General features: G+C 45.2%; 1 protein-coding gene across 17 annotated transcripts in view; it reads left to right on the top strand.

Moving 5' to 3' along the window:
• Positions 1-25,487, top strand: part of PDE1C (phosphodiesterase 1C) — a 427,680-nt gene that overhangs the window by 358,636 nt on the left and 43,557 nt on the right. For 12 of the 17 annotated variants that reach the window (XR_010598393.1, XR_010598395.1, XM_005302723.5 and 9 more), the window contains 2 exons: positions 24-323; positions 14,275-14,352. Coding sequence is in view for 14 of the 17 variants with exons in the window: in XM_005302723.5 (XP_005302780.1) it covers positions 24-323; positions 14,275-14,352 (378 nt within the window). In the remaining 3 variants the exon portion in view is untranslated. The remainder of the gene's footprint in view (positions 1-23; positions 324-14,274; positions 14,353-25,487) is intronic. The other 5 variants (XR_010598394.1, XM_065583732.1, XM_042860329.2 and 2 more) reach the window with 1 other exon arrangement.

The following is a 25,487-nucleotide window of genomic DNA, read 5'->3' as shown; positions in this document are numbered from 1 at the left end:
TTCTCCCTTTGCTGAGGATGCAGAAGAAAAAGCTAAGAAAGAAGCTGAGGAAAATGCTCATCAGGGAACAGAGGAAAAGAAAACAGAAGAAAATGAGGAGAAAAGTCCAGCCGAGGATACCACGACAGCCACGTCAGAAAACAGCAAAGAACCAAATCCTGGGGAAAGTAAGAGCACAGAATCTAGCAAAGGTCATGTAAATGGGACTCAGCAAAGTGGTGTGAACAAACTCGAAGCCTCTCAAGGGAGAAAACAGTCTAGAGCGGACAAGGGCAGTGAGTCTCACCAAGCAACAGGAGAGGAGAAACAGCATGTCCAAAATGGTAAGTCCTTTCATTGTTTCATTAAGGGGTGAATCCAGTCCCAAGCCCAAATAGCTCAGCGAGATATTGGGGAGATATGTGAAGGAAGGAAAAGGGTCCTGGAGCAGTTCCATGCAGACTACTCTCGTTTAACAGTTGGCGTAGCCTCCATTGCCCTAGATTGCTTCCTTCACAGGGGGAAGTTTTCTTGGAACTCCTTGGAGCTGGACTCTACAAGTCCTGCATCAAAAATTACCCAATCCCTTGTATGCTCTAGCTCAGTGGTTCTCAACCAGGGGTCCGAGGCCCTCTAGGATGCCACGGGCAGGTTTCAGGGGGGTCCACCAAGCAGGGCCAGTGTTAGACTCTCTGGGGCCCAGGGCAGAAAGCCGAAGCCCCACCCCCTGGAGCTGAAGCCCGGGGTCCTGAGCCCCACCACCCAGGGCTGAAGCCAAAGCCTGAGAGCCTGAGCAACTTAGCTTTGTGGGGGCCCCTGTGGCATGGGGCCCCAGACAATTGTCTTGCTTGCTACCCCCTAATGCGCTGGCCCTGGCTTTTATATGCAGAAAACTAGTTGTTGTGGCACAAGTGGGCTGTGGAGTTTATATAACATGTTGCGGGGCCTCAGAAATAAAAAGGTTGAGAACTAGCTGCACCTTTGGCTATAAAGGTGAGGTTTGCCTCCACATCAAAATGCAACTATCAGGTACACTGCGCTCTGGAAGCTGAAACAGATGGTCTGGAGAAATCCTCAGCTTCACTGACTGCATGCTTATTGTACTGAGGAAGAGGGAATCAAAGATAGCTCATGAACTGCTGCAGGGCTGGTTTAAGGTCCCTTTCCACTGCTCCAGTGATGCAGATGGACTTCAGGAGAAGCAAAGGATCTGGCCCTTTAGTTTTTGAGCTTTAAATTTACATATGACTTGTTTCCTTTGTTATGCTGTTCTTTATGAAAAATACAGGCCCTGTTTGCTATATCCCCTCATTGAATCAGTGCTAGGCGCTGTACAAGCAGGAAGGAAGGAAGGCATGGTCCAGAACTTACAGCCTAGAAAGACAAATATAGAAAGAGTAGGGAAAAGAAAAGGAACATATCATGATAATAGCTGCAGCTAGTCAAAATTCTCAGAAATTCAATCTTTTGGCAACATTTTTTGGTAGAAATATTGAATTGTGTTTTTAAAAATAGTACTTTTTTGGGACGTTTCATCCCATTTTTTTAAACCAGCTATAGACCTGGTTAAAAACATTTTTTTTTGACCATCTCCCCCACATCTCCCCCAAGATGAGAGAGTTTTTTTCTGAAAATTACATTCCATTGTTTTGTATTTTTTTTAATTATCAGCTACATCATAAGGCTATTCTCAGTTGCCTCTGAGCTGTGCTATTTCTCTTAAAGGGGGACTTTCCAGAGCAAGAAATGCAGAGGGACAGGGCTTGAGCATGAATATGAGAGAATATATTCAGCAAGTTAGTTTGAACTAAGGGACAAACAAATCCCTGAATTGATATAACCTAAAATATTGTGCGAGAAACTAGTGGAGATCTTAAAAGTGTTCTAAGCAAATTACCTTCTCATTTTATAAATATATGCCTGTTAACAAGGCAGAAATAGAGAAAACGGCAATAAAGCCATATACCACCATTCACCAACTGAGTCAATGTCGCCTAGCTAACTACTCCCAAACCACTCTCAACAACCCTCTCAGGAAAAGCCCAAGGATATGTTTACACTGCAGCTGGGAGCGGGCCTGGGTCTGAACACAGGTGGCCCATACTACTGCCTGTGCTGCAATGTCCACACTGCTATTTTTAGCATGCTTGCTCAAGCAGAGCTAGCGCGTATCTGTCTGCCCAGGCTGGGATGCACGGGATGCACATTCCCAGCTGCAGTGTTGACATGCTCTGAGTGAATAGATAGGCTTGCAGTGTGCCTTGAAAAGGAATCAAAACTCAGGCTAGAGTGAGTAAACAAACTCTAGCTAAGGGCCTTCCACTGAGAAAGCCCAGCCTGAGAATTACAAACCTAGGGACTGTCAGTTTAGGTAGCTCAGCAGATCTTAACTTCCAGGACAGAGCACAAATACGACTTCAATGGCTAGCTAGTGATGTTCTCCCCTTTTACCCCTTCCCCCTGCCCTCTCCTTAGAGAGATCAGGAGCTGTTGATTAGCATAGAGCATGCCACATACAAAGGGTGTGTGCATCTCACTTGGCAACCCACTCCACCTACAACTAAACTAGATATTCCTTTTACATATGTAGCTGTTATCCTTGGGAGAAATGTTGGGAGTAGAGTTGGAGCTTTCTACAATGCATAGGATTTTTCCTATGTTGTGGTTGAAAGCCCCCCAACATTATTTGAATGCATGGGAATGAGCACAGAAAGGACATGTGAAATCCCATTAAACCGCACCAGATAAAGACACTTTACTGAAGCCTTCTGTTTTACATACTTCTCAAATGATATGGGGGTGACATGCACTTTATTGCTTTGGTAACTGCCTTTTGCTGCTCTCTCCCCCATTGGGTCATTCTGTAAGTGTCAAAAAATGCTTTAAAAGGATGATTTCTGAAAATTAGTATCTTGCTCAAGAAAAGAAATTGTGCTCTAATTTATTGGAAAAGACTTTTGAGTTATAATTACTGTAGGGCCTTTCGGACTCATGAAACATAACATCCGTCTCCTTGGGTTCAATACTGCTTCCTTTATGCTATGCCTATATGGTAATATTTTCTTGTAAAGTATTCTCCTGATTATCTTGATTGTTTGGTAATTCCTTTCAAGAAGATAATGATCATTACCATTCTGCAGTGATATGGTAGGCCAGCTATTATAATATTCATAACTTCCCCTTTTCATAATAAATTATATTCAGCGAAAGTTCAAAAATTGTCTCCTCACATTAGTTTGAAATCTGTGTCAGTCAGACCCTTGGTGGCTTCTCACGAAGCGAGCGCACGATGAAAGAATATTAATTTGGGCATTCATCATCCTTTCGTACACACAGTTGGGGCAAGTCATTTTTATTTTTCAGTGGGCAAGTAAAGTATCATTAGTTTCTCATTATCAATCATCATGATAAAGGGCATGTGAGTAGACATTTGTGTTTTGACTGGTAAATTTTAATGTCAATTTTGTGAGGGTGGTGCACATATCCATTGGAACCTGGGCATTCTTCTTTGATGACAGGTCCCAGTCTTGCAATGAGAAGGTCCCAGCCCTTCATTGAGCTCCACATAGGCAGACCCTGTCTTTCTCTCTCTCTCCTTCTCCCCCTCCATCTCCCCCCAAATCCCCATGGCCATTATTTATAAAACTTGGAAAGTTTAATCTCTGATGCCTCGATTCAGCCGCCCATCCCTCTTAATCAAAGTGCTCATCTTTAGGCATGAGCTTAGATCCTATTGACTTTAATGTGATGTAAGCATACGTTTTAGTGCTTTGCTGAATAGGGATGGACTTAAGCACATGCTTAAATACTTTGTTGAACTGAGGCCTTAAGGAGGCAAAGAGATAAAGATTAAAGGGTTTAATATTCAAGAATGCAATGAACTGAGAAATCAAAAGTGATACTGTGGTTGGGGGGAGGGGAGAAACCTCAAATAAAGAATTATGGGCGTGATCCTTCAGTCACTGAGCAGTTGTGAGGGCATGCAACATCTTACAAGAAGAACCCTCATATTATTGGGAGTTTCTGAAAGCAATGGCGATGGGGAACATGATTTTCAGAAGTACTGGAGACAGATGATTTTTCAGATTCTCCCTCTACATTTCCCAAACAAGTAATGCCCGCCTATTCATTAGTAGAGTAGATACTGTTAAAATCTTCTTGATATTTAACATAGTAGTTAACTGTGTCATGATATAGGGGGGAGGGATAGCTCAGTGGTTTGAGCATTGGCTTGCTAAACCCAGGGTTGTGAGTTCAATCCTTGAGGGGGCCATTTAGGGATCTGGGGCAAAAATCTATCTGGGGATTTGTCCTGCTTTGAGTGGGGGGGGGGTAGACAAGATGATCTCCTGAGGTCCCTTCCAACCCTGTATTCTATGATAGAAGGCTGGCCTCACTGTTGGGGTGCCTCCTCATGTCCATGTGTGTCATAGCCTCTCTGGCAGCCACTGCCAATGGCTGTTTTGGTCATCCAGTGGTCTACTTCTTCCTGTGAGTTGACCTTCCGGCCATGTCATCATTTAAGTCTAGCCCTTTTAGGCTTACAAGAAGTCCAACAAACCGATGTCCAAGACCTTGTATCAGAGCTTCAGTCCCAACACTGGGCCATGTGGTTCTCAGGGCTCTTTGACATCCTTGTCCCCTTTTCCGGTCTCACACCACTCTGTCAGTGGCTGGTAGGGGAACCTGGGGCCTCTCAGTACACCAGGTGCCAGGCCAGAGACCATATAACTAGCAGCCAAGGTCTGCTCAGTCCAACTGCTTGCTGCTGCTTCCCTGCGCTTCTTCCTACCATGGCCTTTCTCAGACGTTCTCCCCACAGCCTCCCTAGGCTAACCCTTATTTCAGGGGCAGGTGTCCCAGAGCTCTCCCCGAGAATCCCCCAACAAAATCCCAAACTGAAAATACTAACTTCTCAGGCTTGACCTTTCCTTTCTTTGTACACCTCCAGTTCCCCTGCTTTGTTCCTTAACTGAACACCCCCCCGAGTTCTCCCCCTGGACGTCCAAATCCTGCCCTGCTTTCAGTGTGCACCTCCAGAGCCTGTGCCACACCTCTTCTGGCTTGCCAGCCTTCTCTACTCAGGCTAGGATCCCCAGGTTTACTCTCCCTCTGGGCTTTCTCCTCACAACCTCTCTAGTCCCAAAGAGAGGGATTGCAGAGTTCCTTCCTCTCCTCCTTGCAGCCACCTCCTGCTCTCAACTTCCTCTGATTATAGTCCTCTCCCCAGCTGGGCTTCATCCACAGTTAAGCCTGGCCCTTGCCCCAAGGCAGCCAAGCCTGGTATGTTAATTGTCCTCTCCAATCATATTAACCCATTCAGAGCCTGTGTGGGGTACTCACCCTGTCACACATGGTATTTATGGGATCTGCCATTCTAAATACAATTAATATTGCGCTACAGTAAATCTACACAGTGTAAGTATCAAGATTTGAACTGCACCCACTGTGGACTGGATTGTGATTGGCCTTTAAATGGTTTGGCAAAGAGGAGCTAGAAGCTAAAGTGGCCTGCCCTGCTCCCGCATCCTGCTACCGTCCACAATTGCAACCCTAGCACTCACTTTGGCTCTTCCACACTGGCTCCAGTAAGACACAGTTGAGCCCTGTGAGCCTGATCTAAAGCCCATTGAAATCAGTGGGGGTATATGTGTCTTTTTGTTGATTTCAGTGGGCTTTTGGCAGGGCCGTCCTTACCCATACGCAAAGTATGCAGCTGAGTGCTGCTCCAGCCCCTGCTCCGCCTCTTCCTCATGGCTCCCAGCCCCACCTCTTCCCACCCCTGCTCCGCCCCAACCCCGCCCCCACTCCCCTGTGGACTGCAGCAGGGGTCAGGCACCCTGCACTCACCGGTGGCAGTATGTGGAGCTACCCAGCCCCAGCGTGCTCCGCTCCGCCGGCTCCCAGCCATGCCTCCAGTGAGTGCTGGGGGGCGGTTTCCCCCTGCTCCCCCAAGGCTGGGAGCCAGGGGAGCAGGGTGGAGTGGGCTGGGGCTAGGTCACTCCACTTCCCGCCGCCCCGTGAGTGCGGGGTCGGCCTGGCTGCCCTGCAATCACTGGGCGGTAGGAAGTGGAGAGACCGGCTCCAACCTGCTTTGCCGGCTTGTGCTGGGTGGCAGTTTCCCCCCTGGCACTCCCACCCCCATGGAGGCCTGGGGCCCCACACAGCCTCCCCGCGGGGGGGCTGCGTAGGGCACCAAAATGGCTAGGGATGGCCCTGGCTTTTGGATCAGGCTCTGTGTGTGTGTGTGTGTGTGTGTACACATAATGCTTGGAATGAGGATCACAGCTTGATATAGCCATAGAATATGAGTCTTCATTTCACAGTTCAAGAATATTTTTGTTTTTAACCTACCCTTCATCAGCACAGAGAAAGGCGCTTGTGATTTAAATGAAAAAAAAATGAGGGTCTTTTGGCCTGGAATTAGTGCCAGACTGAGTGTTGATTGTGGAAGCTGGGAATATTTGTATTTTCTTTCTTCCACTGATGCATCTGAATAATTTGCTAAATTTGATCACCTGCAATGGGTTTCCCAGTCATTAATGTGATTTAGTGAAGTTCTGCTTTGCTGTCATTGTATTACTCTTGTAATAAGGATCTGTGGTTAATCCTGCTTTGACTGGGCTCCTGCGGGAGGTTTTGTTTGCTTGTTTTTGTTTTTAAACCCACTTTTAACTGAGGCTGGGCTCACTTCTTGCACCAGCAGAGTATTCTGCAGTGCCCAGGATTCACCTCCTGCGGGAGGATAGCTAGCGTTTGCTCGTCTTCTCTCCCATAGAGGTTCCAGCATGGGAGGACAGCTCTAAATCATAGTTCGTTCCATTGGAGTCCTGATGATGGAGGGTACTTGGGATGCAGGGCTGGCACAGCAAGCCCATGCCTGGTGCCCCAAGAGATTGTATGATGTGATGCTTTCATCATTGTAAAGAGCCTGCAGCCTGAGGTCATCTAATCTAGGACTAACAGATGGCCAGAGAAAGTCCCACTTTTCCATAAGTGGTGTTGTCAGCAGGGTGAAACCTTGTTATTGGTTCAGGTAAAACCCTACTCTGATTGATAGGTGTGAACTCACCCTTCAATTAACATAACTGTAAGGTTAGGTTCCCACCTAAGACCAAAGGAGTATGTGAATCCACCCAGGATCTTTTGCTGAATAATGTTTTTGGTAGGGGCCCGTGTTGGGGGGAGGCGTCAGAACAGACAAAAAACTTGAGACACAGCTGGTGGGAGCAGCTGAAAGCACAGTGACTCTGGCTCTGGAAGAAATTTGAGGAGAAGTATTTGGGTTAGTGGTGCAGGCTGAAAGGAGTGTTCTTAGCGCTGTGAGCAAAAGAAGCTGTTTCCTGCTATTTGATTCCTTCTGCGTTCAGAGATGCAGGACTTTGCAGATTCTTTAAATTATAAACAGATCTGCATCAAAGAAATATTTGACTATCACCAGTTTCTACTCCCATGTGGGACATCCCCAGGGCCTCAAGCTTTGACTAGTTACTCAGATTGGAAAGGGGCAACACTGGTGGGATCCAGTTTCCAAGAAGAGAGATTGTGAGCCTGATGTACCTGGTGAACCAAGATGAAACAAATAATGAAGATACTTGCCAAAAGCAAAAACAGACAGCAGGAATTAAAACAAGACCTAAAGAACAAGAGCTGGAGACTTTGCAACAGGAGTTAAGAGAAGACTTAAAACCAGTTATAAATCAGGAATTGGAGGTTTCCCAGAAAATGCCCAGTGAGAAGTTGCATTCTGAGATAAGATCCTTGTTGGAACAGCAACTACAAAGTGCCTGGACAGATTGGGAAGCCCAACTGCAACACACCCAGACTGGCATGGTAAAATAGATTGGTAAGGTGGGCAACAGTCGGACTGCCATAGACCAGAAGTTTTTCCATGAATTAGAGGAGACAAACAGGTTTTGGTGGGTTTGGAACTGCTAACTGAGATGAATTGCAGCAAGGATTCAAGAAGCTGAAAATTCAGTTCCAGAAGGAAATCAAAGGGTCACTGACCACAGTGGAAAGCAGCTGCCTGGATGAGGAATTGAGGCAGTCAGAGCTTGGGTGAGATATCTATCATCATTTCCTACCCTATTTGTAATCCACAGAGGCCCAGAGGGGAAAGGTTGGGCTGTCCCAGCTCAAATAATGCAAAAGCCCACTATTTCTGAGTAGAAAACTCCTTGGGAGGCTTATTTTGGCTCAATTCAACATTATAGCTCAAATGAATGGCTGGGATGGTGGACAGAAAGGTAGATTCTAGTAGCCAGCTTGAGTGGCCCAGCTCTTAGGGTACTGCACAACCTATCTCAGAAAAAAGATTGAATTATCCAGACCTGCACAAGCCTTTGACATGCAGTTTAGAGCTAGCCATCAATCTGAGCTGGCATGGGGACAGCTAAGAGTTAGAAGGAAAGAGAAAGAAGAAACCTTACCTGAACTGGCAGAGGACCTGTGGACGCTCGTGTTCCTGGCATACCCAGGATAAATTGGCAATAGACTAGTTTGTAGATGCTCAGCTGGGCTTGGACTTGCAGATCAAAAGCAGCAAAAAGAGGCCAAAGACACTCAATAGTCTGTGGAATTTGCCACAGAACTTGAATCTTTCCTTGCAGCAGTGCACCAGAAGAGGAAGCAACCACTAATTGAGGAGGATGGAAGCTGATCTCTGTGAGGCCTGTAAGTAGAGATCTGTGTCTAATATGTCTGATGGAAGAGGGGATCCTAATTTGGTTCATGACCTTATTGAATGATTAGAACAAATGATAAATTCTCTTTGTAAAAAAAGGGAAACTGGCAATAATGCAAAAATTAAAGAAAACAGTCAAGTGCTGGTACTGTGAAGAAACTAGCCACAAAAAGGAGGATTGTAATAAATTTAAGGCAGGCCAAGACAGATTGTTGCAAGCATCTAGTGAAAGCCTCTCTCCCAGTTCAGAAAATGGAGGAATGTCCAACCTGAATGGGCAAAGTTTGGCAATACATGGATCGGCCCCACCGTTTTTGTTTAGATCTGGGCAGTTAAACAACAATAGTGGGGGTCTGGCTATTGAAGGAGTAATAGGAGCCGTGATGTGTACAGGAATAATTCACTTGGTCTCAAACACACAAGTTATTAAACCAGACACAAGTCTAGGCAATAGGGGATCCAAAACCGAATTGCCTAACTGGTCTCAAATGGAGACAGTGGCTGGGGCAAGGGCACCCAGCTGAAAACTGAGTTTGAAGATTAGAACTCTGGCATTTGAGCAAGAAGTCTGGGTGGCTGAAATAGTGGATGAGTTATTAATTGGCTTGGATTTCATTTATGGCTAGTAACTGTGTAATACGTACCTGGAAAGGTGTCTTGCAAATTCAGTCCATGTAAATTCCCTTTAAAGATATGGCCTAGGTGAGACAAATGGTTTGTAGGTAATTAGTGTTCATGGTACGCCCACACCTTGAATACTGTGTGCAGTTTTTTGGTGGCACCATCTCAAAAAAGATATATTAGAAATGGAAAAGGTACGGAGAAGGGCAATAAATATGATTGTAATATGGAACAGCTTCCTTATGAGGAGAGATTGAAAAGGCCGGGACTATTCAGCTTGCAAAAGAGATGACTAAGGGGGGATGGGATAGAGATCCATTAAATCATGAATGGTGGGGAAAAAGTGAATAGGAAAGTGTTATCTACACCTTCACATAACACAAGAACCAGGGGTTATCTAATGAAATTATGAGGCAGCAAGTTTAAAATCAACAAAAGGAAGTATTTCTTCACACAATGCCCAGTCAACCTGTGGAACTCATTGCCAGGGGATATTGTGAAGGTCAAAACTATAAGTGGGTTCAAAAAAGAATTAGATAAGTACATCAATGGCTATTAGCCAAGATGATCAGGGACACAACCCTATGCTTGGAGTGTCCCTAAGTGTCTTACTGCCAGATACTGGGACTGAACAACTGGGGATGGATCACTTGATAATTTCCCTGTTCTGTTCATTCCCTTTGAAGCATCTGATATTGGCCACTGTCAGAATCATAGAATCATAGAATATCAGAGTTGGAAGGGACCTCAAGAGGTCATCTAGTCCAACCCCCTGCTCAAAGCAGGACCAATTCCCAGCTAAATCATCCCAGCCAGGGCTTTGTCAAGCCGGGCCTTAAAAACCTCCAAGGAAGGAGACTCCACCACCTCCCTAGGTAACGCATTCCAGTGTTTCACCACCCTCCTAGTGAAATAGTTTTTCCTGATATCCAACCTGGACATCCCCCACCGCAACTTGAGACCATTGCTCCTTGTTCTGTCATCTGCCACCACTGAGAACAGCCGAGCTCCATCCTCTTTGGAACCCCCCTTCAGGTAGTTGAAGGCTGCTATCAAATCCCCCCTCATTCTTCTCTTCTGGAGACTAAACAATCCCAGTTCTCTCAGCCTCTCCTCATAAGTCATGTGCTCCAGACCCCTAATCATTTTTGTTGCCCTCCGCTGGACTCTTTCCAATTTTTCCACATCCTTCTTGTAGTGTGGGGCCCAAAACTGGACACAGTATTCCAGATGAGGCCTCACCAATGTCGAATAAAGGGGAACGATCACGTTCCTCGATCTGCTGGCAATGCCCCTACTTATACAGCCCAAAATGCCGTTAGCCTTCTTGGCAACAAGAGCACACTGTTGACTCATATCCAGCTTCTCGTCCACTGTGACCCCTAGGTCCTTTTCAGCAGAACTGCTACCTAGCCATTCGGTCCCTAGTCTGTAGCAGTGCATGGGATTCTTCCGTCCTAAGTGCAGGACTCTGCACTTGTCCTTGTTGAACCTCATCAGGTTTTTTTCTGCCCAATCCTCTAATTTGTCTAGGTCCCTCTGTATCCGATCCCTACCCTCTAGTGTATCTACCACGCCTCCTAGTTTAGTGTCATCTGCAAACTTGCTGAGAGTGCAGTCCACACCATCCTCCAGATCATTAATAAAGATATTAAACAAAACCGGCCCCAGGACCGACCCTTGGGGCACTCCACTTGAAACCGGCTGCCAACTAGACATGGAGCCATTGATCACTACCCGTTGAGCCCGACGATCTAGCCAGCTTTCTATCCACCTTACAGTCCATTCATCCAGCCCATACTTCTTTAACTTGGTGGCAAGAATACTGTGGGAGACAGTATCAAAAGCTTTGCTAAAGTCAAGAAATAACACATCCACTGCTTTCCCCTCATCCACAGAGCCAGTTATCTCATCATAGAAGGCAATTAGGTTAGTCAGGCACGACTTCCCCTTTGTGAATCCATGCTGACTGTTCCTGATCACTTTCCTTTCCTCTAAATGTTTCATAATTGATTCCTTGAGGACCTGCTCCATAATTTTTCCAGGGACTGAGGTGAGGCTGACTGGCCTGTAGTTCCCCGGATCCTCCTTCTTCCCTTTTTTAAAGATGGGCACTACATTAGCCTTTTTCCAGTCATCTGGGACCTCCCCCGATCGCCATGAGTTTTCAAAAATAATGGCTAATGGCTCTGCAATCTCACCCGCCAACTCCTTTAGCACCCTCGGATGCAGCGCATCCGGCCCCATGGACTTGTGCACGTCCAGTTTTTCTAAATAGTCCCGAACCACTTCTTTCTCCACAGAGGGCTGGTCACCTTCTCCCCATGCTGTACTGCCCAGTGCAGCAATCTGGGAGCTGACCTTGTGCGTGAAGACAGAGGCAAAAAAATCATTGAGTACATTAGCTTTTTCCACATCCTCGGTCACTAGGTTGCCTCCCTCATTCAGTAAGGGGCCCACACTTTCCTTGATTTTCTTCTTGTTGCTAACATACCTGAAGAAACCCTTCTTGTTACTCTTAACATCTCTTGCTAACTGCAACTCCAAGTGTGATTTGGCCTTCCTGATTTCACTCCTGCACGCCTGAGCAATATTTTTATACTCCTCCCTGGTCATTTGTCCAGGGAGGAGAAGACAGGTTACTGGGCTAGATGGACCATTGATCTGACCCAGTATAGCCATTCTTATGTTCTCTTGTTCTTACGTTTGCAATGAATGAATTGTCCTACCCCCAGGGTAGAAAGTATTATAACCACTACATGCTGAGGTGGCTTTCCAGCAAGGGAAAGATGGAAAGTGATTGAAACCTGTTTGCAGATGCAGGGTCTTGGGGGGAATCTTAGCTGCCAAATCTCTTGCAGGTCTGAAGCAAGAACTGATCCTTGTTTGTGTGCTGAATGTTTCTGACAAGCAGTAAATAGTAAGAAAGAGAAACTTGGTCAGCAGGGTGTGATTTAGCATTTCAGAGTAGGAAACAGCTCTGGGGGCTGCTTCTGTCTTGGTCTATCCATGTTTCAAAACCCTTTTCATATTGGACACAGATGCTAGTGCTTGTGGTTTGAAGGACAGAATTTCAGGTAGGCTTCCCCCCCCGAATCTGAGAATATAGCTTTGGAAATTGAAACTGAAAAAGTTGTCACAGGGATGAATTCCCCATTTTAAAGCAGAATGGGCAGGGGTTGTTAGACACTGATAGGAAATACAGAAAAAAGCCCCAAAGAGATTTGGGTGGGAATAAAATTCTTTTATGTAGGTGATTTAAAACTGTCCTGACAGAAAGACACTGTGTATATGTAAATAGTTAAGTATAGTTGTATGACTTGTAACTTGTTAAAGTATTTCTTTTCTTTGTGTTTGGCATGAGTTTTTGGGTGTCACCATGTTAGGCCTCATTGGGATGATGTGCAAACCTGTGTTGGAGGGTGTTATGATGAACTGGGTGAAACCTTGTTGTGGGTTGAGTTAAAACCTTATTCAGATTGATAAGAGTGAACACAACCTTCAGTTAACATAAGGGCAAGGATACGCCTCCACCAAAGACCAAAGGAGTATGTGAGCCCACCCAGGAGCTTTTGCTGAGTATTGTGTGTGTGTGTGTGTGTGTGTGTGCGTGTGTGCGCAGAACAGACAAAAAACAGAGATTCAGACAGCCGGCAGCTGGAAGCACTGTGTCTGACCCCAGAAAGGGTCGGGGTGCAGGCTGAAAAGAGTGTTCCTAGTTCTGTGAGGAAAAGAAGCTGTTTCATGCTATTTGATTCCTTCTGCATTCAGAGAGACAGGGCTTTGCACATTTTTTGTAAATAAACAAAACTGCACCAAAGAAATACCTAACTATCACCAATTTATACTCCCAACTGGAACATCCCCATGGTCCTAAATTTGGATGCTACTTTGGGTTGGAAAAGGGAAACAATATTTTGCCACTCCAGGTATGACTATCTGAGGTTTGGCCTTTTGGAGGTCTTTGGGTGGGCTGGGGGATTGATGGGATGCTGATCCACTATTGTTCCTTTGTGTAGAGGGTCCTGCTTCCCCCATTTGTCCGTGCATGCACTGCCTCACTGAGCAACTAGGGAGACGTATCTCTGGTCACTGCTGTTTGGACACTGGAGCTGAACGAGCCCTGACAAAGTCTGACTCTTTTAAAATATTGACTTCCAATAGTTTGACAACAAACATAGTCTGGTTCAAAGAGAAGGAGGAAGAGTTTGGTCTGGGTAGTTCTGCCATGCTCTCCAGTTTGTGATTGAAGTACCTGATAATTGGCAATGAAGACTGAGGATGGTCCCAGTGCACATTCCCAGGCTTCATAAAGTAGGAATGTACCTCAGGGGTCCAATTGCTATTTTCATTTTAAGTCACCTAAGGCCTTGCTTTCTTGGACTAGAGCTACATAGGGGACCCAGCCACTTACCGCTATGAACCTTAAGCATCATCCCGTAAAAACAGGTCTAGAAGTAGATGTGGTTAGTAACTAAAAGTCAAATAAAATTTTATTGTATAGTTTGGGATATTTTAAGATGGCGCCTTTAGACAGGGATTTGTTTGTGGGAGGATGTCATGTATAAACAGTGTCCCATGGCCATTCTCAAAACTACTGCCCTTTAAAAGTGCAAATTTTAGAGGTCTTGATTTTGGAACAAGGACAATGCTACATTTTATTGTGAGACACAGCTGTTATTGCCAAAAGGGGTTATGCATGTAGATTCACATTTGTACTTCCTTTTTCTACTTAAAGAGATACCAACATTTATTTGAAATCCACAAGCTATTTGTGAGGTTTGAATTTTCTGTTAGAGTTGTGTAAATCTTATCTGGTGACTTATCACAATAGTGTGCTAATCCGAAATATCAACTAATTCCTATATGTGCTATTTCCCATGAAGACAAATCTTTCTCAAATACTTTAATTTGATTGGATTAAAGGCAGTACTGAGCTACAGCCTATATTAAAGATGCTTATAATATGTTTCACTTCTTATTTCCAGGTGAATTAAAGGATGATAATAACCAGTCAGATGAGAAAGATCAGTCTAGTATGGGAAATGAATCAAAGAAAACAGATGGTAAGGACCTAATTTCTATCATCTTTTCCCTTCAACACTTTATGCAGTGCAGAGCATTCTAGACAGCCAATAGTTTGTCCTAAAGTTATAGTATAAGAAATTCAGGGAAAAAATACTCTGCAACATTTGGCAAAACTTTTTGGGGCATCTTCAGGTAAAATTGTCTCTTTCCCAAATAGTGTCTAGCAGTACTTAATTGTTATGTTGGTATATCATGTTCCAATTACCTGAACTCACAAAATTTCTACAAGAAAAATCATGGATAATTTAAGCTTCTCACAAGAGAACATGGTTACATTTAGCTCCATCTTTTTGACTTTCATTTGGCTGAACTCTGCTCTGAGTTACATCACTGTAAATGCAGACTAACTCCATTGACTTCAAAATTTAGCCCATAGTTTATAATCATATATCACACTATGCCAATATAGAAATAAGATTTTCCTGGTTTAACTGGTTATCTGAGAATTCCTCTGGAGTAGTGGACTCCTAAGTAAGATACAGCAAGCATAGATGACCTTGGGCTAGCCCCTTCCCCATCTGGTGTAGTGTGTACGTTAAGGACATCCTAGAGAAGAGGTATGGCTGGAATACTGCTGCATTCCAACCGGTCACAGCTGTGGACAGGGCCAGCCCCAGGCACCATCATAGCAAGCAGGTGCCTGGAGTGGCCAATGAAGAGGGGGGCGGCACGTCTGGCCGTTCGGCAGCAATTCGGCGGCGGGGTCGTCGCTCCCTCTTGGAGCGAAGGACCTGCCGCCAAATTGCCACTGATCGCGATCGCAGCTCTTTTATTTTTTGCTGCTTAGGGCGGCAAAAACGCTAGAGCTGGCCCTGGCTGTGGAACAGCCTATTTGGTGTCATTGCAACTGGAAACAATTTAGAGCAGCCCGGAGGCTGCTCTAAATTATGCCAGAAGTCAGACAGGTTCCCAGCAGCCCCAGGAATCAGGAAAGTATAAAAGTGAATGTAAGCCACCTTTACTCCTCTCCCCCTCAGGTGTGCCAAATGGAGTTGTGATATAGCTGAGGATCTGGGCCTATTGCTATGGGAATGATTTTAATAACTGTTAATTAACATTTATAAATGGATACATAACTTGCTGTTACCTTTTACTCGTCTGTATATGTCTCAGTTAAATCCACTGAGAAAATGCAGTTTTCACCTTTATACACAATAGGATAGCTGGTTTTGACACTCAAAAGAATAACAATCCTATTGTAACTACTACAGCAAAAGTTAAGAATGACAATAATTATGTCTTCTATTTCCCTGAAATAAAATATGTCCCCTTAATTGGATATATGTGAATGAATTATTGAATAAGCACATTGTCCTGATAATTTTATAATTCAAAAGAAAAGGTGACTAACATAAATAATATAACACAGTTGATGCAGGAACATATATTAATTCTACACACACAAATATGTATTTTATAAAATTATCTTTTTAAAAAGGAATGTCTGTCAGGACTTGCTTATTTTATTAGAAAGCCATATTGTTTACACACTTGAGATAAATATCTACCAGAAAAAAAAAACTCTTGGTCAAATAATGAAAAAACCCCAGAAAGGCAGCTATATTACTAAATAAATGATTCAGGTTCAATTCATTACTGTTTGCAGACCCATGCTATTAATTAATCATGAATATTCAGATGACCTCTGTATGGTCATGAAAGTATTTGCAAATGCCAAAATCTTCATGAATCTGTATTCACTTTTTATTATCTACTATTTCTTGTGCACTGTGGAGAATAACTATTTGTTACTCTCCCGTTAAAAAGTGCCAGGTGATCAATCACATTGTAAATAGTCAAATGAAACAATGCAAGAGCAACCCAGAGGCTGAGTATTGTTCATTCAGACACTTCAGATAGCTCTGACCTCACTGGCAGAAAGCAAGAAAAGTTTGTGAATGATTTTCAAACCAAAGAAAAGATGTACATGTGTCACTCTCTTGTTTTGACAAATACTGTTCAATCAGCTCTATCTGTTACTTGCCGTGGAACAAAGCACTTTACTAGCAGAGTGGGGGATCTAGACACATGGTTACGTACAGAAAAGTGAAATATTTATACAGGCAACGCCAGGTATGCTGGAGAGAAATTGAGAGAGAGAGAGAGAGAGACTGTAGGGAAATAGTCACACCTGCATGTAATGGAACAGGGGTTCTCAAATTTCATTACACCACGACCCCCTTCTGACAACAAAAATTACGACACGACTCCAGGAGGGGGAACCAAAGCCTGAGCCCTCCCGAGCCTCACCGCCCCGGGATGGGGGGGCCAAAGCCTGAGGCTTCGGCCCCGGGTGGTGGGGCTCAAGCTTCGGCCCCAGGCAGTGGGGTTCAGGCTTCAGCCCTGGGCCACAGCAAGTCTAACGCCAGCCCTGGTGACCCCATTACAATGGGGACCCGATCCACTTTGGGGGCCCGACCCACAGTTTGAGAACTGCTGTAATAGAGTACAAGACCCTGATCTTGCAAAAGCTTACCTGTGCTTGACTTTATGCACTATCAGTAATCCCACTGAATGAGCTCACAATGTGTAAAGCATGTGCATAAGTCTTTGAAAGTGCAGGGTCTAAGTCAGGGGCAGGCAAACTTTTCGGCCAGAGGGCCACATTGGGTTTCTGAAACTGTATGGACGGACGGCTCCCCAAACAGCCAGGCATGGCCCGGCCCTGCCCCCTATCCAACCCCTCCTGCTTCTCGCCCCCTGATGGCCCCCCCCGGGACTCCTGCCCCATCCAACCCTTCCATTCCCTGTCCCCTGACAGACCCCAGAACCCCTGCCCCTGACTGCCCCCCCTGCCGCCCCATCCAACCTCCCCTCTCATTCCTGACTGCCCCCTGGACCCTTGCCCCATCCAACCACCCCTTCTCCCTGTCCCCTGACCGCCCCCGGAACCCCTGCCCCTGACTGCCCCCCACTGCCCCATCCAACCCCTGCTCTCAATCCGGACTGCCCCCTGAGAACCCCAGCCCCCATTCTACCCCCCTGTTCCCTGCCCTCTGATCGCCCCGCCCCCTATCCACACCCTCGCCCCCTGACCACCACCCGAACTCCCTGCCCTCTATCCAACCCCCCCTGCTCCCTGCCCCCTTAACACGCTTCCTGGAGTGCCGTTGGCTGGCGGCACTATAGCCGTGCCGCCCAGAGCACTAGGACACGCAGTGACGCTGCTTGGCTGGAGCCAGCCATGCCACCGCGCAGCACAGAGCACCAGGTCAGGTCGTGGCTCTGCAGCTGCGCTGCCCCAGGAGCTCGCAGCCTTGCCGCCTAGAGCATTGCGCCGCCGGTGCGACAAGCTGAGGCTGCGGGGGAGGGGGAACAGCAGGGGAGGGGCCGGCGGTGAGCCTCCCAGGCCAGGAGCTCAGGGGCCAGGCAGGAGGGTCCCACAGGCTGTAGTTTGCCCACCTCTGCTCTAAGTCACTTAGGGCTTGTCTACACTGGCAGTTTACAGCACTGCAACTTTCTCGCTCAGGGTGTAAAAAAACACCCCCCTGAGTGCAGCAAGTTTCAGCACTGTGAAGCGCCAGTGTAGACAGTGCACCTGCGTTGGGAGCTACGCCCCTCGTGGAGGTGGTTATTTTAGAGCTCTGGGAGAACTCTCTCCTAGCGCTCTGACGCGACCACGCAAGCCACGTTAAAGTGCTGCCCCGGCAACACTTTAGCGTTGCCAGTGTAGACTAGCCCTTACAGAATAAGGTATTTGCACAGAGAGCGTCTGGGGAACTTAGCATAATCTTCCCCTTCTTCATAAAATAGAAACTTTGCAGTAGCTGAATAGGAACCAACTCTTTGGAAGCTCCACATTGCATATTATATAAACTGCTTTACCTGTACATCAGAAGCCAGATCCGGAGGACTTTAATCAGGGATAATTCCAACTGATTTCAAAGGGAGTTACTCCTGAGTAAGAAGCTGAGAATAAAGAAGAACAGGAGTACTTGTGGCACCTTAGAGACAAACAAATTTATTAGAGCATAAGCTTTCGTGGACTACAGCCCACTTCTTCGGATGCAGTCCCCGAAAGCTTATGCTCTAATAAATTTGTTAGTCTCTAAGGTGCCACAAGTACTCCTGTTCTTCTTTTTGCGGATACAGACTAACACGGCTGCTACTCTGAAAGCTGAGAATGTGATTGAAGAGTGTAAATTGTAAGCAGAATTTAGTTATTTCTATTATTCCCATTACTGCAATACCTGAGTGCCTTGCAATCTTTAATGTAGCACATGACAACACCCTGTGAGATAGGGAAGTATTTTCCCTATTTTAGAGATGGGGAACTGACACATAGAGGGGCTAAATAACTTGCCCAAGCTCACAGAAGAAGTCTGTGGTGGAGAAAAGACATGAACCCAGGTCTCCCAAGTCCTAAGCTAGCACCCTCTACAGTGGATCATCCTTCCGCTCCCTTCACCCTGTCAAACTTATTCTGGTTGATTTCAGCCAGACACTCATTACTTTACTAGAGTTCTTTACTTATGAATATCCCTGCTTATGGGGCAGGCCCCCTGTTCAGCAATGTACTTTATCTTCAGTACTGAGAAAGGAAGTATAGTATATAATATCAGCAACACAGACTTATCAGAAACATCATCAGCATGAATAGTGTGTCAAATGTTCCCATTTGGATAGAATATTATTCGAGAAGGTTGGAAAACCTATTTTTTTACCTATTGAATAATTGCCTTTCTGAGGATGCAAAGGAAAGAACACAACTGCAGACAGTAAGCAGAACAAGTAGGGAGAGGATCCCTGTTAGGGGTTTCCACTGATCTACGTGGAGGCCACATTATCGTTGTTACTGGAATTTGTTGCTCTTGGGATCGAAGCACAGTTTGTTCTATTATTTCTATTAAACTAGGAATAATAGAAAATTAGAAGGATTTTATTATGCTTCTAATCATGTGAGCTTATCATTCTAGTAATAAACATTCCAGTTTCACAGGCATCAGCACTGAGATATATCTGTACTCTTGGTTGGAGGAACCGCCACTCTGAAAGACGAAAAGATGCCAAGCATAAGTGTGTAATAAGCAATGCTCCCATCTAGTGGCTAAATTGTAACCCCACGTTTTACCAAATAGAAATTTGAAAAATATCATGTCCCTCCTATTCAAAATATTTGTCCTAGAATATGGAGAGAATATAGATATGGTTTATTATTTTTATAAACCGAATCTACATTTCTGTGCATAACACACTTAACAAGAATTCAGGATTTTTGGTGGCTTTTTTGATATAAGCAGGCAAATATTATTAACATAGCCTGTTCGGTTATGTTGCACATGCTGCACTTGCAAACACCTACTTGCAGTCATTTGCTTCTGATTCGATTTGGCAATCACTCCCTAGTCACCAAATATACTGTAGCTATGGGCCAAGGATTCCTTTTATTACTGTGTCCAAGTATCCTTCAAGAGGATTTTAAAATACCTGTAGTGGCAGATTAGTTAGTGTGATTACCTGAACTTTTGATATAATGCATCGTTGGTGAATAGAATGCTCTCTTCTATAGCATTAATTCATTTTATTGGCAATAGTTCAGTGATTCTATAGGGCATTTTACTACTTGTGTTAACAGATGTCCTTTCCTGGTGTCACTCTGAACAGTGGTGCTGTTATTAAAACATATCAGCTACATCATAGAGTCCACCTGTCTTTGCAGTCTCCTTCTGGAGTGAGCACTGGTATTAGGGTTGCCAACTTTCTAATCGCACAAAATCGAACACCCCGGCCCCACCCCTTCCTCAAGGCCCCCGCCCCTGCCCCGCCCCTTCTCCAAGGCTCAGCCCCCACTCGCTCCATCCCCTTTCCTCTGTCGCTCAGTCTCTCCCACCCTCTCTCACTTTCATTGAGCTGGGGCAGTGGGTTGGGATGCAGGAAGGGGGTGAGGGCTCTGGGCTGGGGAGAGAATGAGGGGTTCAGGGTGCAGGAGAAGGCTCCGGTCTGGCGCAGGGATTTGGGGGGGGGGAGATGAGGGCTCCGGATGGAGGTAAGGGCTCTGGGTGGGGCCGCGGATGAGGGGTTTGGGGTGTAAGAGGGTGCTCCAGGCTGGAGCCGAGGGGTTTGGAGTGCAGGAGGGGGTGTGGGCTCTGGTTGGAGGTGTGGGCTCTGGGTAGGGCTTGGTTGAGGGGTTTGTGGTGCAGGAGGGGGCTCAGGGCTGGGGCAGGGGTTTGGGTGTTGGGGACGGGATGTGGGCTCTGGAAGAGAGTTTGGGTGTGGGAGGGGTGCGGGGTTCTGGTGGTGCTTACCACGGCTCTCAGGAAGTGGCCACCAGGTCCCTGCAGCCCTTAGGCTAATGAACAGCCAGGGAGGCTCTGCGCGCTGCCTTCACGCCTGCAAGCTCCACCCCTGCAGCTCCCATTCATCACGGTTCCTGGCCAATGGGAGCTGCAGAGCCGGCACTCGGGGCGGGTGCAGCACGCACAGCCTTCCTGGCCGCCCATGCATTTAGGGGCTGCCAGGACCTGGCAGCCACTTCCAGAAGTTGCGTGTTAGCCCTGGGCCTCTGCTGCGCTGCTGACTGGACTTTTAATGGTCTGGTCAGCAGTGCCAACCAGAGCCACCAGGGTCCCTTTTCAACTGGGCATTCCAGTCAAAAACCGAATGCCTGGCAACCCTGACTGGCATGATTTTCAGTGTTGCAGTGCAGAGTTATATGTCTATCCAGCCAAAACCAATATCCAACAGTGGAGGTGGGCTGCTGCACTAAGGAATCTCTATCCTGTGGCAAAGTCCTGCTCATCTTACAGAAGTAGGCTTGTTGTCAATGGGACCGCTCAAATGGGTAAATGAGCAAGATTTGTCCTTCTTCCTAGAAGCGTGACAATGATAATGAGGGTAAATTTGAGACCATATAAGTAGAGGTGCCCAAAGCTCCAAATATTAGGCTGATTTCTTCTGTATTGATAGAAGCATGATTCTGTTCAGCTTTCAGCAGAGTTCATGAGGCAGATATGATAGTTATCCCCTTTCCTCTGGTCCTCACAGTTTCTATGCTACATGGGACATATCACAATCCAACTTCAAAGGAAAATTGGGATCTCTGTGGGTCAAGATTTGCTGAATATAATTTCCTTCCTTCCTTCCTTTTTTCTTTATTATTTCTGTTTCAGTAGTACTTAGAAGTCCCAATCTAGGAACTGGGACTTATTATGGTAGGCTCTATGCACATGTTATAAAAAGACAGTCCCTGACCCAAAAACCTCCCTTGAAGGCATGATAGCATTTTGCTGTCCAAACACAGCTTTGCTTGTTACTACACAGATGGTTAATTTGCTGTCCAAACATCCAATTATAGTTCACTAGCTGGATAACTATGCAAATAAATAAATAGTTATTATTCTCTAGTCTGGGCTGGGGCATGGCCATGGCTTATTTAACAAAAGGTGATACTGAAGGCAAGTTGTAATTTGAATAGATTAAGGGATATACTCTATCTGTTTATTATTTTTACTCCCCTTTAACGTTGAATAGGTAATACACAGAATGTAAATGTGATCACAGAAGTTAGGTACAGGAACCCAGCCTTAGTGTTCAACCCTGATCTCAGGTATATTGTTTAATCGTGCCACGCATTAGATGACGAGAACAAGAAAATGTTTGAATAATATCTAAAACCTGTCATACTTCTTCATACTTCTTTTTGGTGGAAATCTCATGAAAACAAAGGATTGGGGTGTATGTGCCCAATTTCCAGGAATCCATTGTGGAAGAACAGGAAGCACAGCCTTTCTTACGCTACTTGGTTATTTTTACTTCCAATCTCAGTTGAAGCCAGGGTGCAAAACTTGGCATTAGGAAATGCAGTGTGTTTTGATTTCAACTTTGGGGTCAAGATTTAGTGCAGTTCTCATTGTACTTTAACTGGTTCACTCATCCCAGTTTCATGTCTGGAAAAATCAGCTGTCAATGCTTGTGTGTGCGGTTTGTCTAGGTAACTTTACAAGGTGCATACTCAGGTTAGATGTTGGCATTTGGCCATAGTTCCACGTTGGAGGCAATGTAGAACTGCAAAACACCAAAACACAAAGAAGTGCTCAGGAGACACAATGCTTTCCCCACATCTCCTTGAAACATAAGGGGAGTGTGAACCTGCAAAATCCCTTGTGACGATTCCTCCCACCCCCAGCACAGCCATCCAACTTTGCATACTGGTTGGAGAGGTGGGGCTATGGTCCCACTTCTAGTCTACTCATTTTAGGGCAGTTTGTACCCCTAGAGGTGCATCGACAGAGTATTTCCTGCTTTCTACCAAGGAGGGAAAGTGCTTCTTGTATCTTCCCTCCACTAAGTCCAGGGACAATCAGGCCTACTCTGACATGTCCACACAGTCATATCCCTAAGCAAGATTGTGCCCTTAGAGTGAAACCAGATCACAGCTAAGGTAAATAACTGAAATAGAAAGCAGACAGAAAAGCTTCTCAAGAGGGAAGGAAGAATATGGGATAGCTGCTGAAGAGATATTAGTAACGAGAAGCAACACATCTTGTCTTCTCCGTCCCACCAGTAGTCAGTCTCAGGTTTGCACATCCCCTCAGATCATGGCTATTTTAAAAGATATGGAAGATCACAGAATGACTATGAGCTGCCAATATGATGCAGCTATGAAAAAACTAATGCAATCCTAGGATGCATCAGGCGAGATATATCCAGTAGTGATAGGGGAGTGTTATTGCCATTATACAAGGCATTGGTGCGACGTCATCTGGAATTCTGTTTGCATTCTGGTCTCCCATATTTAAGAAAGATGAATTCAAAGTGGAACAGGTGCAGAGTAGGGCTACTAGGATGATCAGAGGAATGGAAAACCTACCTTATAAGAGCAGACTTAAGCAGCTTGGCTTATTTAGCCAAAAGAAGGATGAGGGGAGATACAATTGTTCTGTATCAATACATCAGAGGGATAAATACCAGGGAGGGAGAGGAGTTATTTAAGTTAAGCACCAATGCTGACACAAGAACAAATGGATATAACTGCCGATCAACAAGTTAAGGCTTGACATTAGATGACTGTTTCTAACCATCAGAGGAGGGAAGTTCTGGAATGGCCTTCCAAGGGGAGCTGTGGGGGTAAAAAACCTGACTTGTCACAAGACTGAGCTTGGTACGTTTATGGAAGGGATGATATAATGAGACTATCTACAATGGCATGTAGCTGAGCTGCAACTGCTAGCAGGAAATATTTTCAATGGCTGATGAGGGGACACTAGATAGGAAGGGCCCTGACTTACTACAGAGAATTCTTTGCCAGGTGTCTGGCTGGTAGGTCTTGCCCACATTTTCAGGGTCTAACTGATCGCCCTATTTGGAGTTGGGAAGGAATTTCCCCCTGGGTCAGATTGGCAGAGACCCCAGGGGGCGGGGGGAAGGGAAAGGGGGTCACCATCTTCTGCAGCATGGGGCATAGGTCACTTGCTGGTTTAAACTATAGTAAATAGTGGATTCTCTTTAACTTGGAGTCTTTAAATCATGATTTGAGGACTTCAGTAACTCAGCCAAAGGTTATCGGTCTATTAATCTATCGGTCTATTAGTGGCTCGGTGAGGTTCTGTGGCCTGTGATGTGCAGGAGGTCAGACTAGATGATCAAGATAGTCCCTTTTGGCCTTAAAGTCTGAGACTCTGGTCCCCAGTCCTCAAAGGTGTTTTTTCACCTAATTCCCATTGATTTCATTGGGAGTTAGGAGTCTAAATATCTTTGAGGATCTGGGCCTCTGACACTGCAACATTGATATGTCTAAGTGAAAATGTGAAACCTAGAAAGAAGAAACACTGTAACTGGAAGCATACTGTAATCCAATTTTTAAGGGATACTGTCCAGATTGTCAGTTGTGTTTTGCTTTGTTGGTACATACATGCTCATTGCATCATCCACTGTGCTGCCGGATGGCTCTGTTCTTGTGAGCAAACATGAAGATGTTTCAGCTTATTTGGCTTGTTCAGACCAGGACTAGCTTCCACAGAGTCAATAGATGGTAGACAGGCAGCTAAGTGTTTTGAATAAGTGTCTTTCTACAAGTTAGCTTTCTGTGCCTGGTGCTTTACTACTGCATTTAGACGGGAGGCTCTTGTTCCATCCAAACCAAATGGGGAAAGTAAGGAAGGAAGGAATTGACTGAATCACAGTTCATTCTCCGCTCTACTCCTAGAGCGCTGCAGCTGTGTGCCATACCTTAGTCAGCACAGACTGTAAAGTCACAGTCTAGGCTCAGGAGACTATTATGTGCCATTTCCTATTCAAGGAATCCAGCTCCAGAATCTTTTCCTGACCCTTGGTTAGCTTTGGCTGTACTGGTGCATCAAACTGATGCTATTTCAAATCAGATACCAAACAATTATTCACCCTTCTTGTGCACAGACAGCACCAGCATTCTAGCTGCCACCTGTAAAGAGCAACTCTTGAGATGCACTTTATCACATCTTTATTAACAACAGCATATTCATAAGTTATTTGATCATGAAATGTAAAATAAGTTTCTACAATGGTTTTGGTATTCACTGTGCATTGCAATGTCAGACATTTCTGACATACTTGTTATTTTTCTCCTGTGCTCTGAATTTCCAAAATGTGCTTGTAATCATCGGGAAAATACATAAACTAATCTCTTCCCCCCCCACACACTAAAATGATTTTAGGTCAAATATAATAGAAGCTGTCAGACAAATACATGTCTCAAGATCAGTGTGAACAGGACATGAAATTATTTGAAGTCATGAATGATTTAGGGATAATTATGTGCCAAAACCAGAAATTCAGAATCTCTTCTATGCTAATACCATTTTCCCCCCTAGCAAAATCAACATTAAAGACTCCGGTCATCAGCTAAATCAAATGGATATTATTTAAAATCAGATACCAAATAAGTATTCAAGAATTTTTCCCTCAGTGTTTATTCTCCGTTTTTCTAGCTAAACAGGACTCTGTCACCTTGAAGTTATGTTCTGTTTTCTTTAGCAAGAATTATCACTCTAAAATTTCAGATCCTTTAAAAAATAGATAACGGAGATGAATTAAAACATAATGTGTTGTATTTCCTCTTTGGTTGATTTACTGTGCTGTATCTCTCGGGCCTCTTCCTTACTGTCTTTCCTGTCACAACAGAAACAAGAGAGAGACA

The sequence above is a fragment of the Chrysemys picta genome, chromosome 2, assembly GCF_011386835.1.
Source record: "Chrysemys picta bellii isolate R12L10 chromosome 2, ASM1138683v2, whole genome shotgun sequence".
NCBI lineage: Eukaryota > Metazoa > Chordata > Testudines > Emydidae > Chrysemys > Chrysemys picta.
The sequence above is the reverse complement of the archived record's forward strand: the minus strand, read 5'-3'. Positions and strand labels throughout refer to the sequence as shown.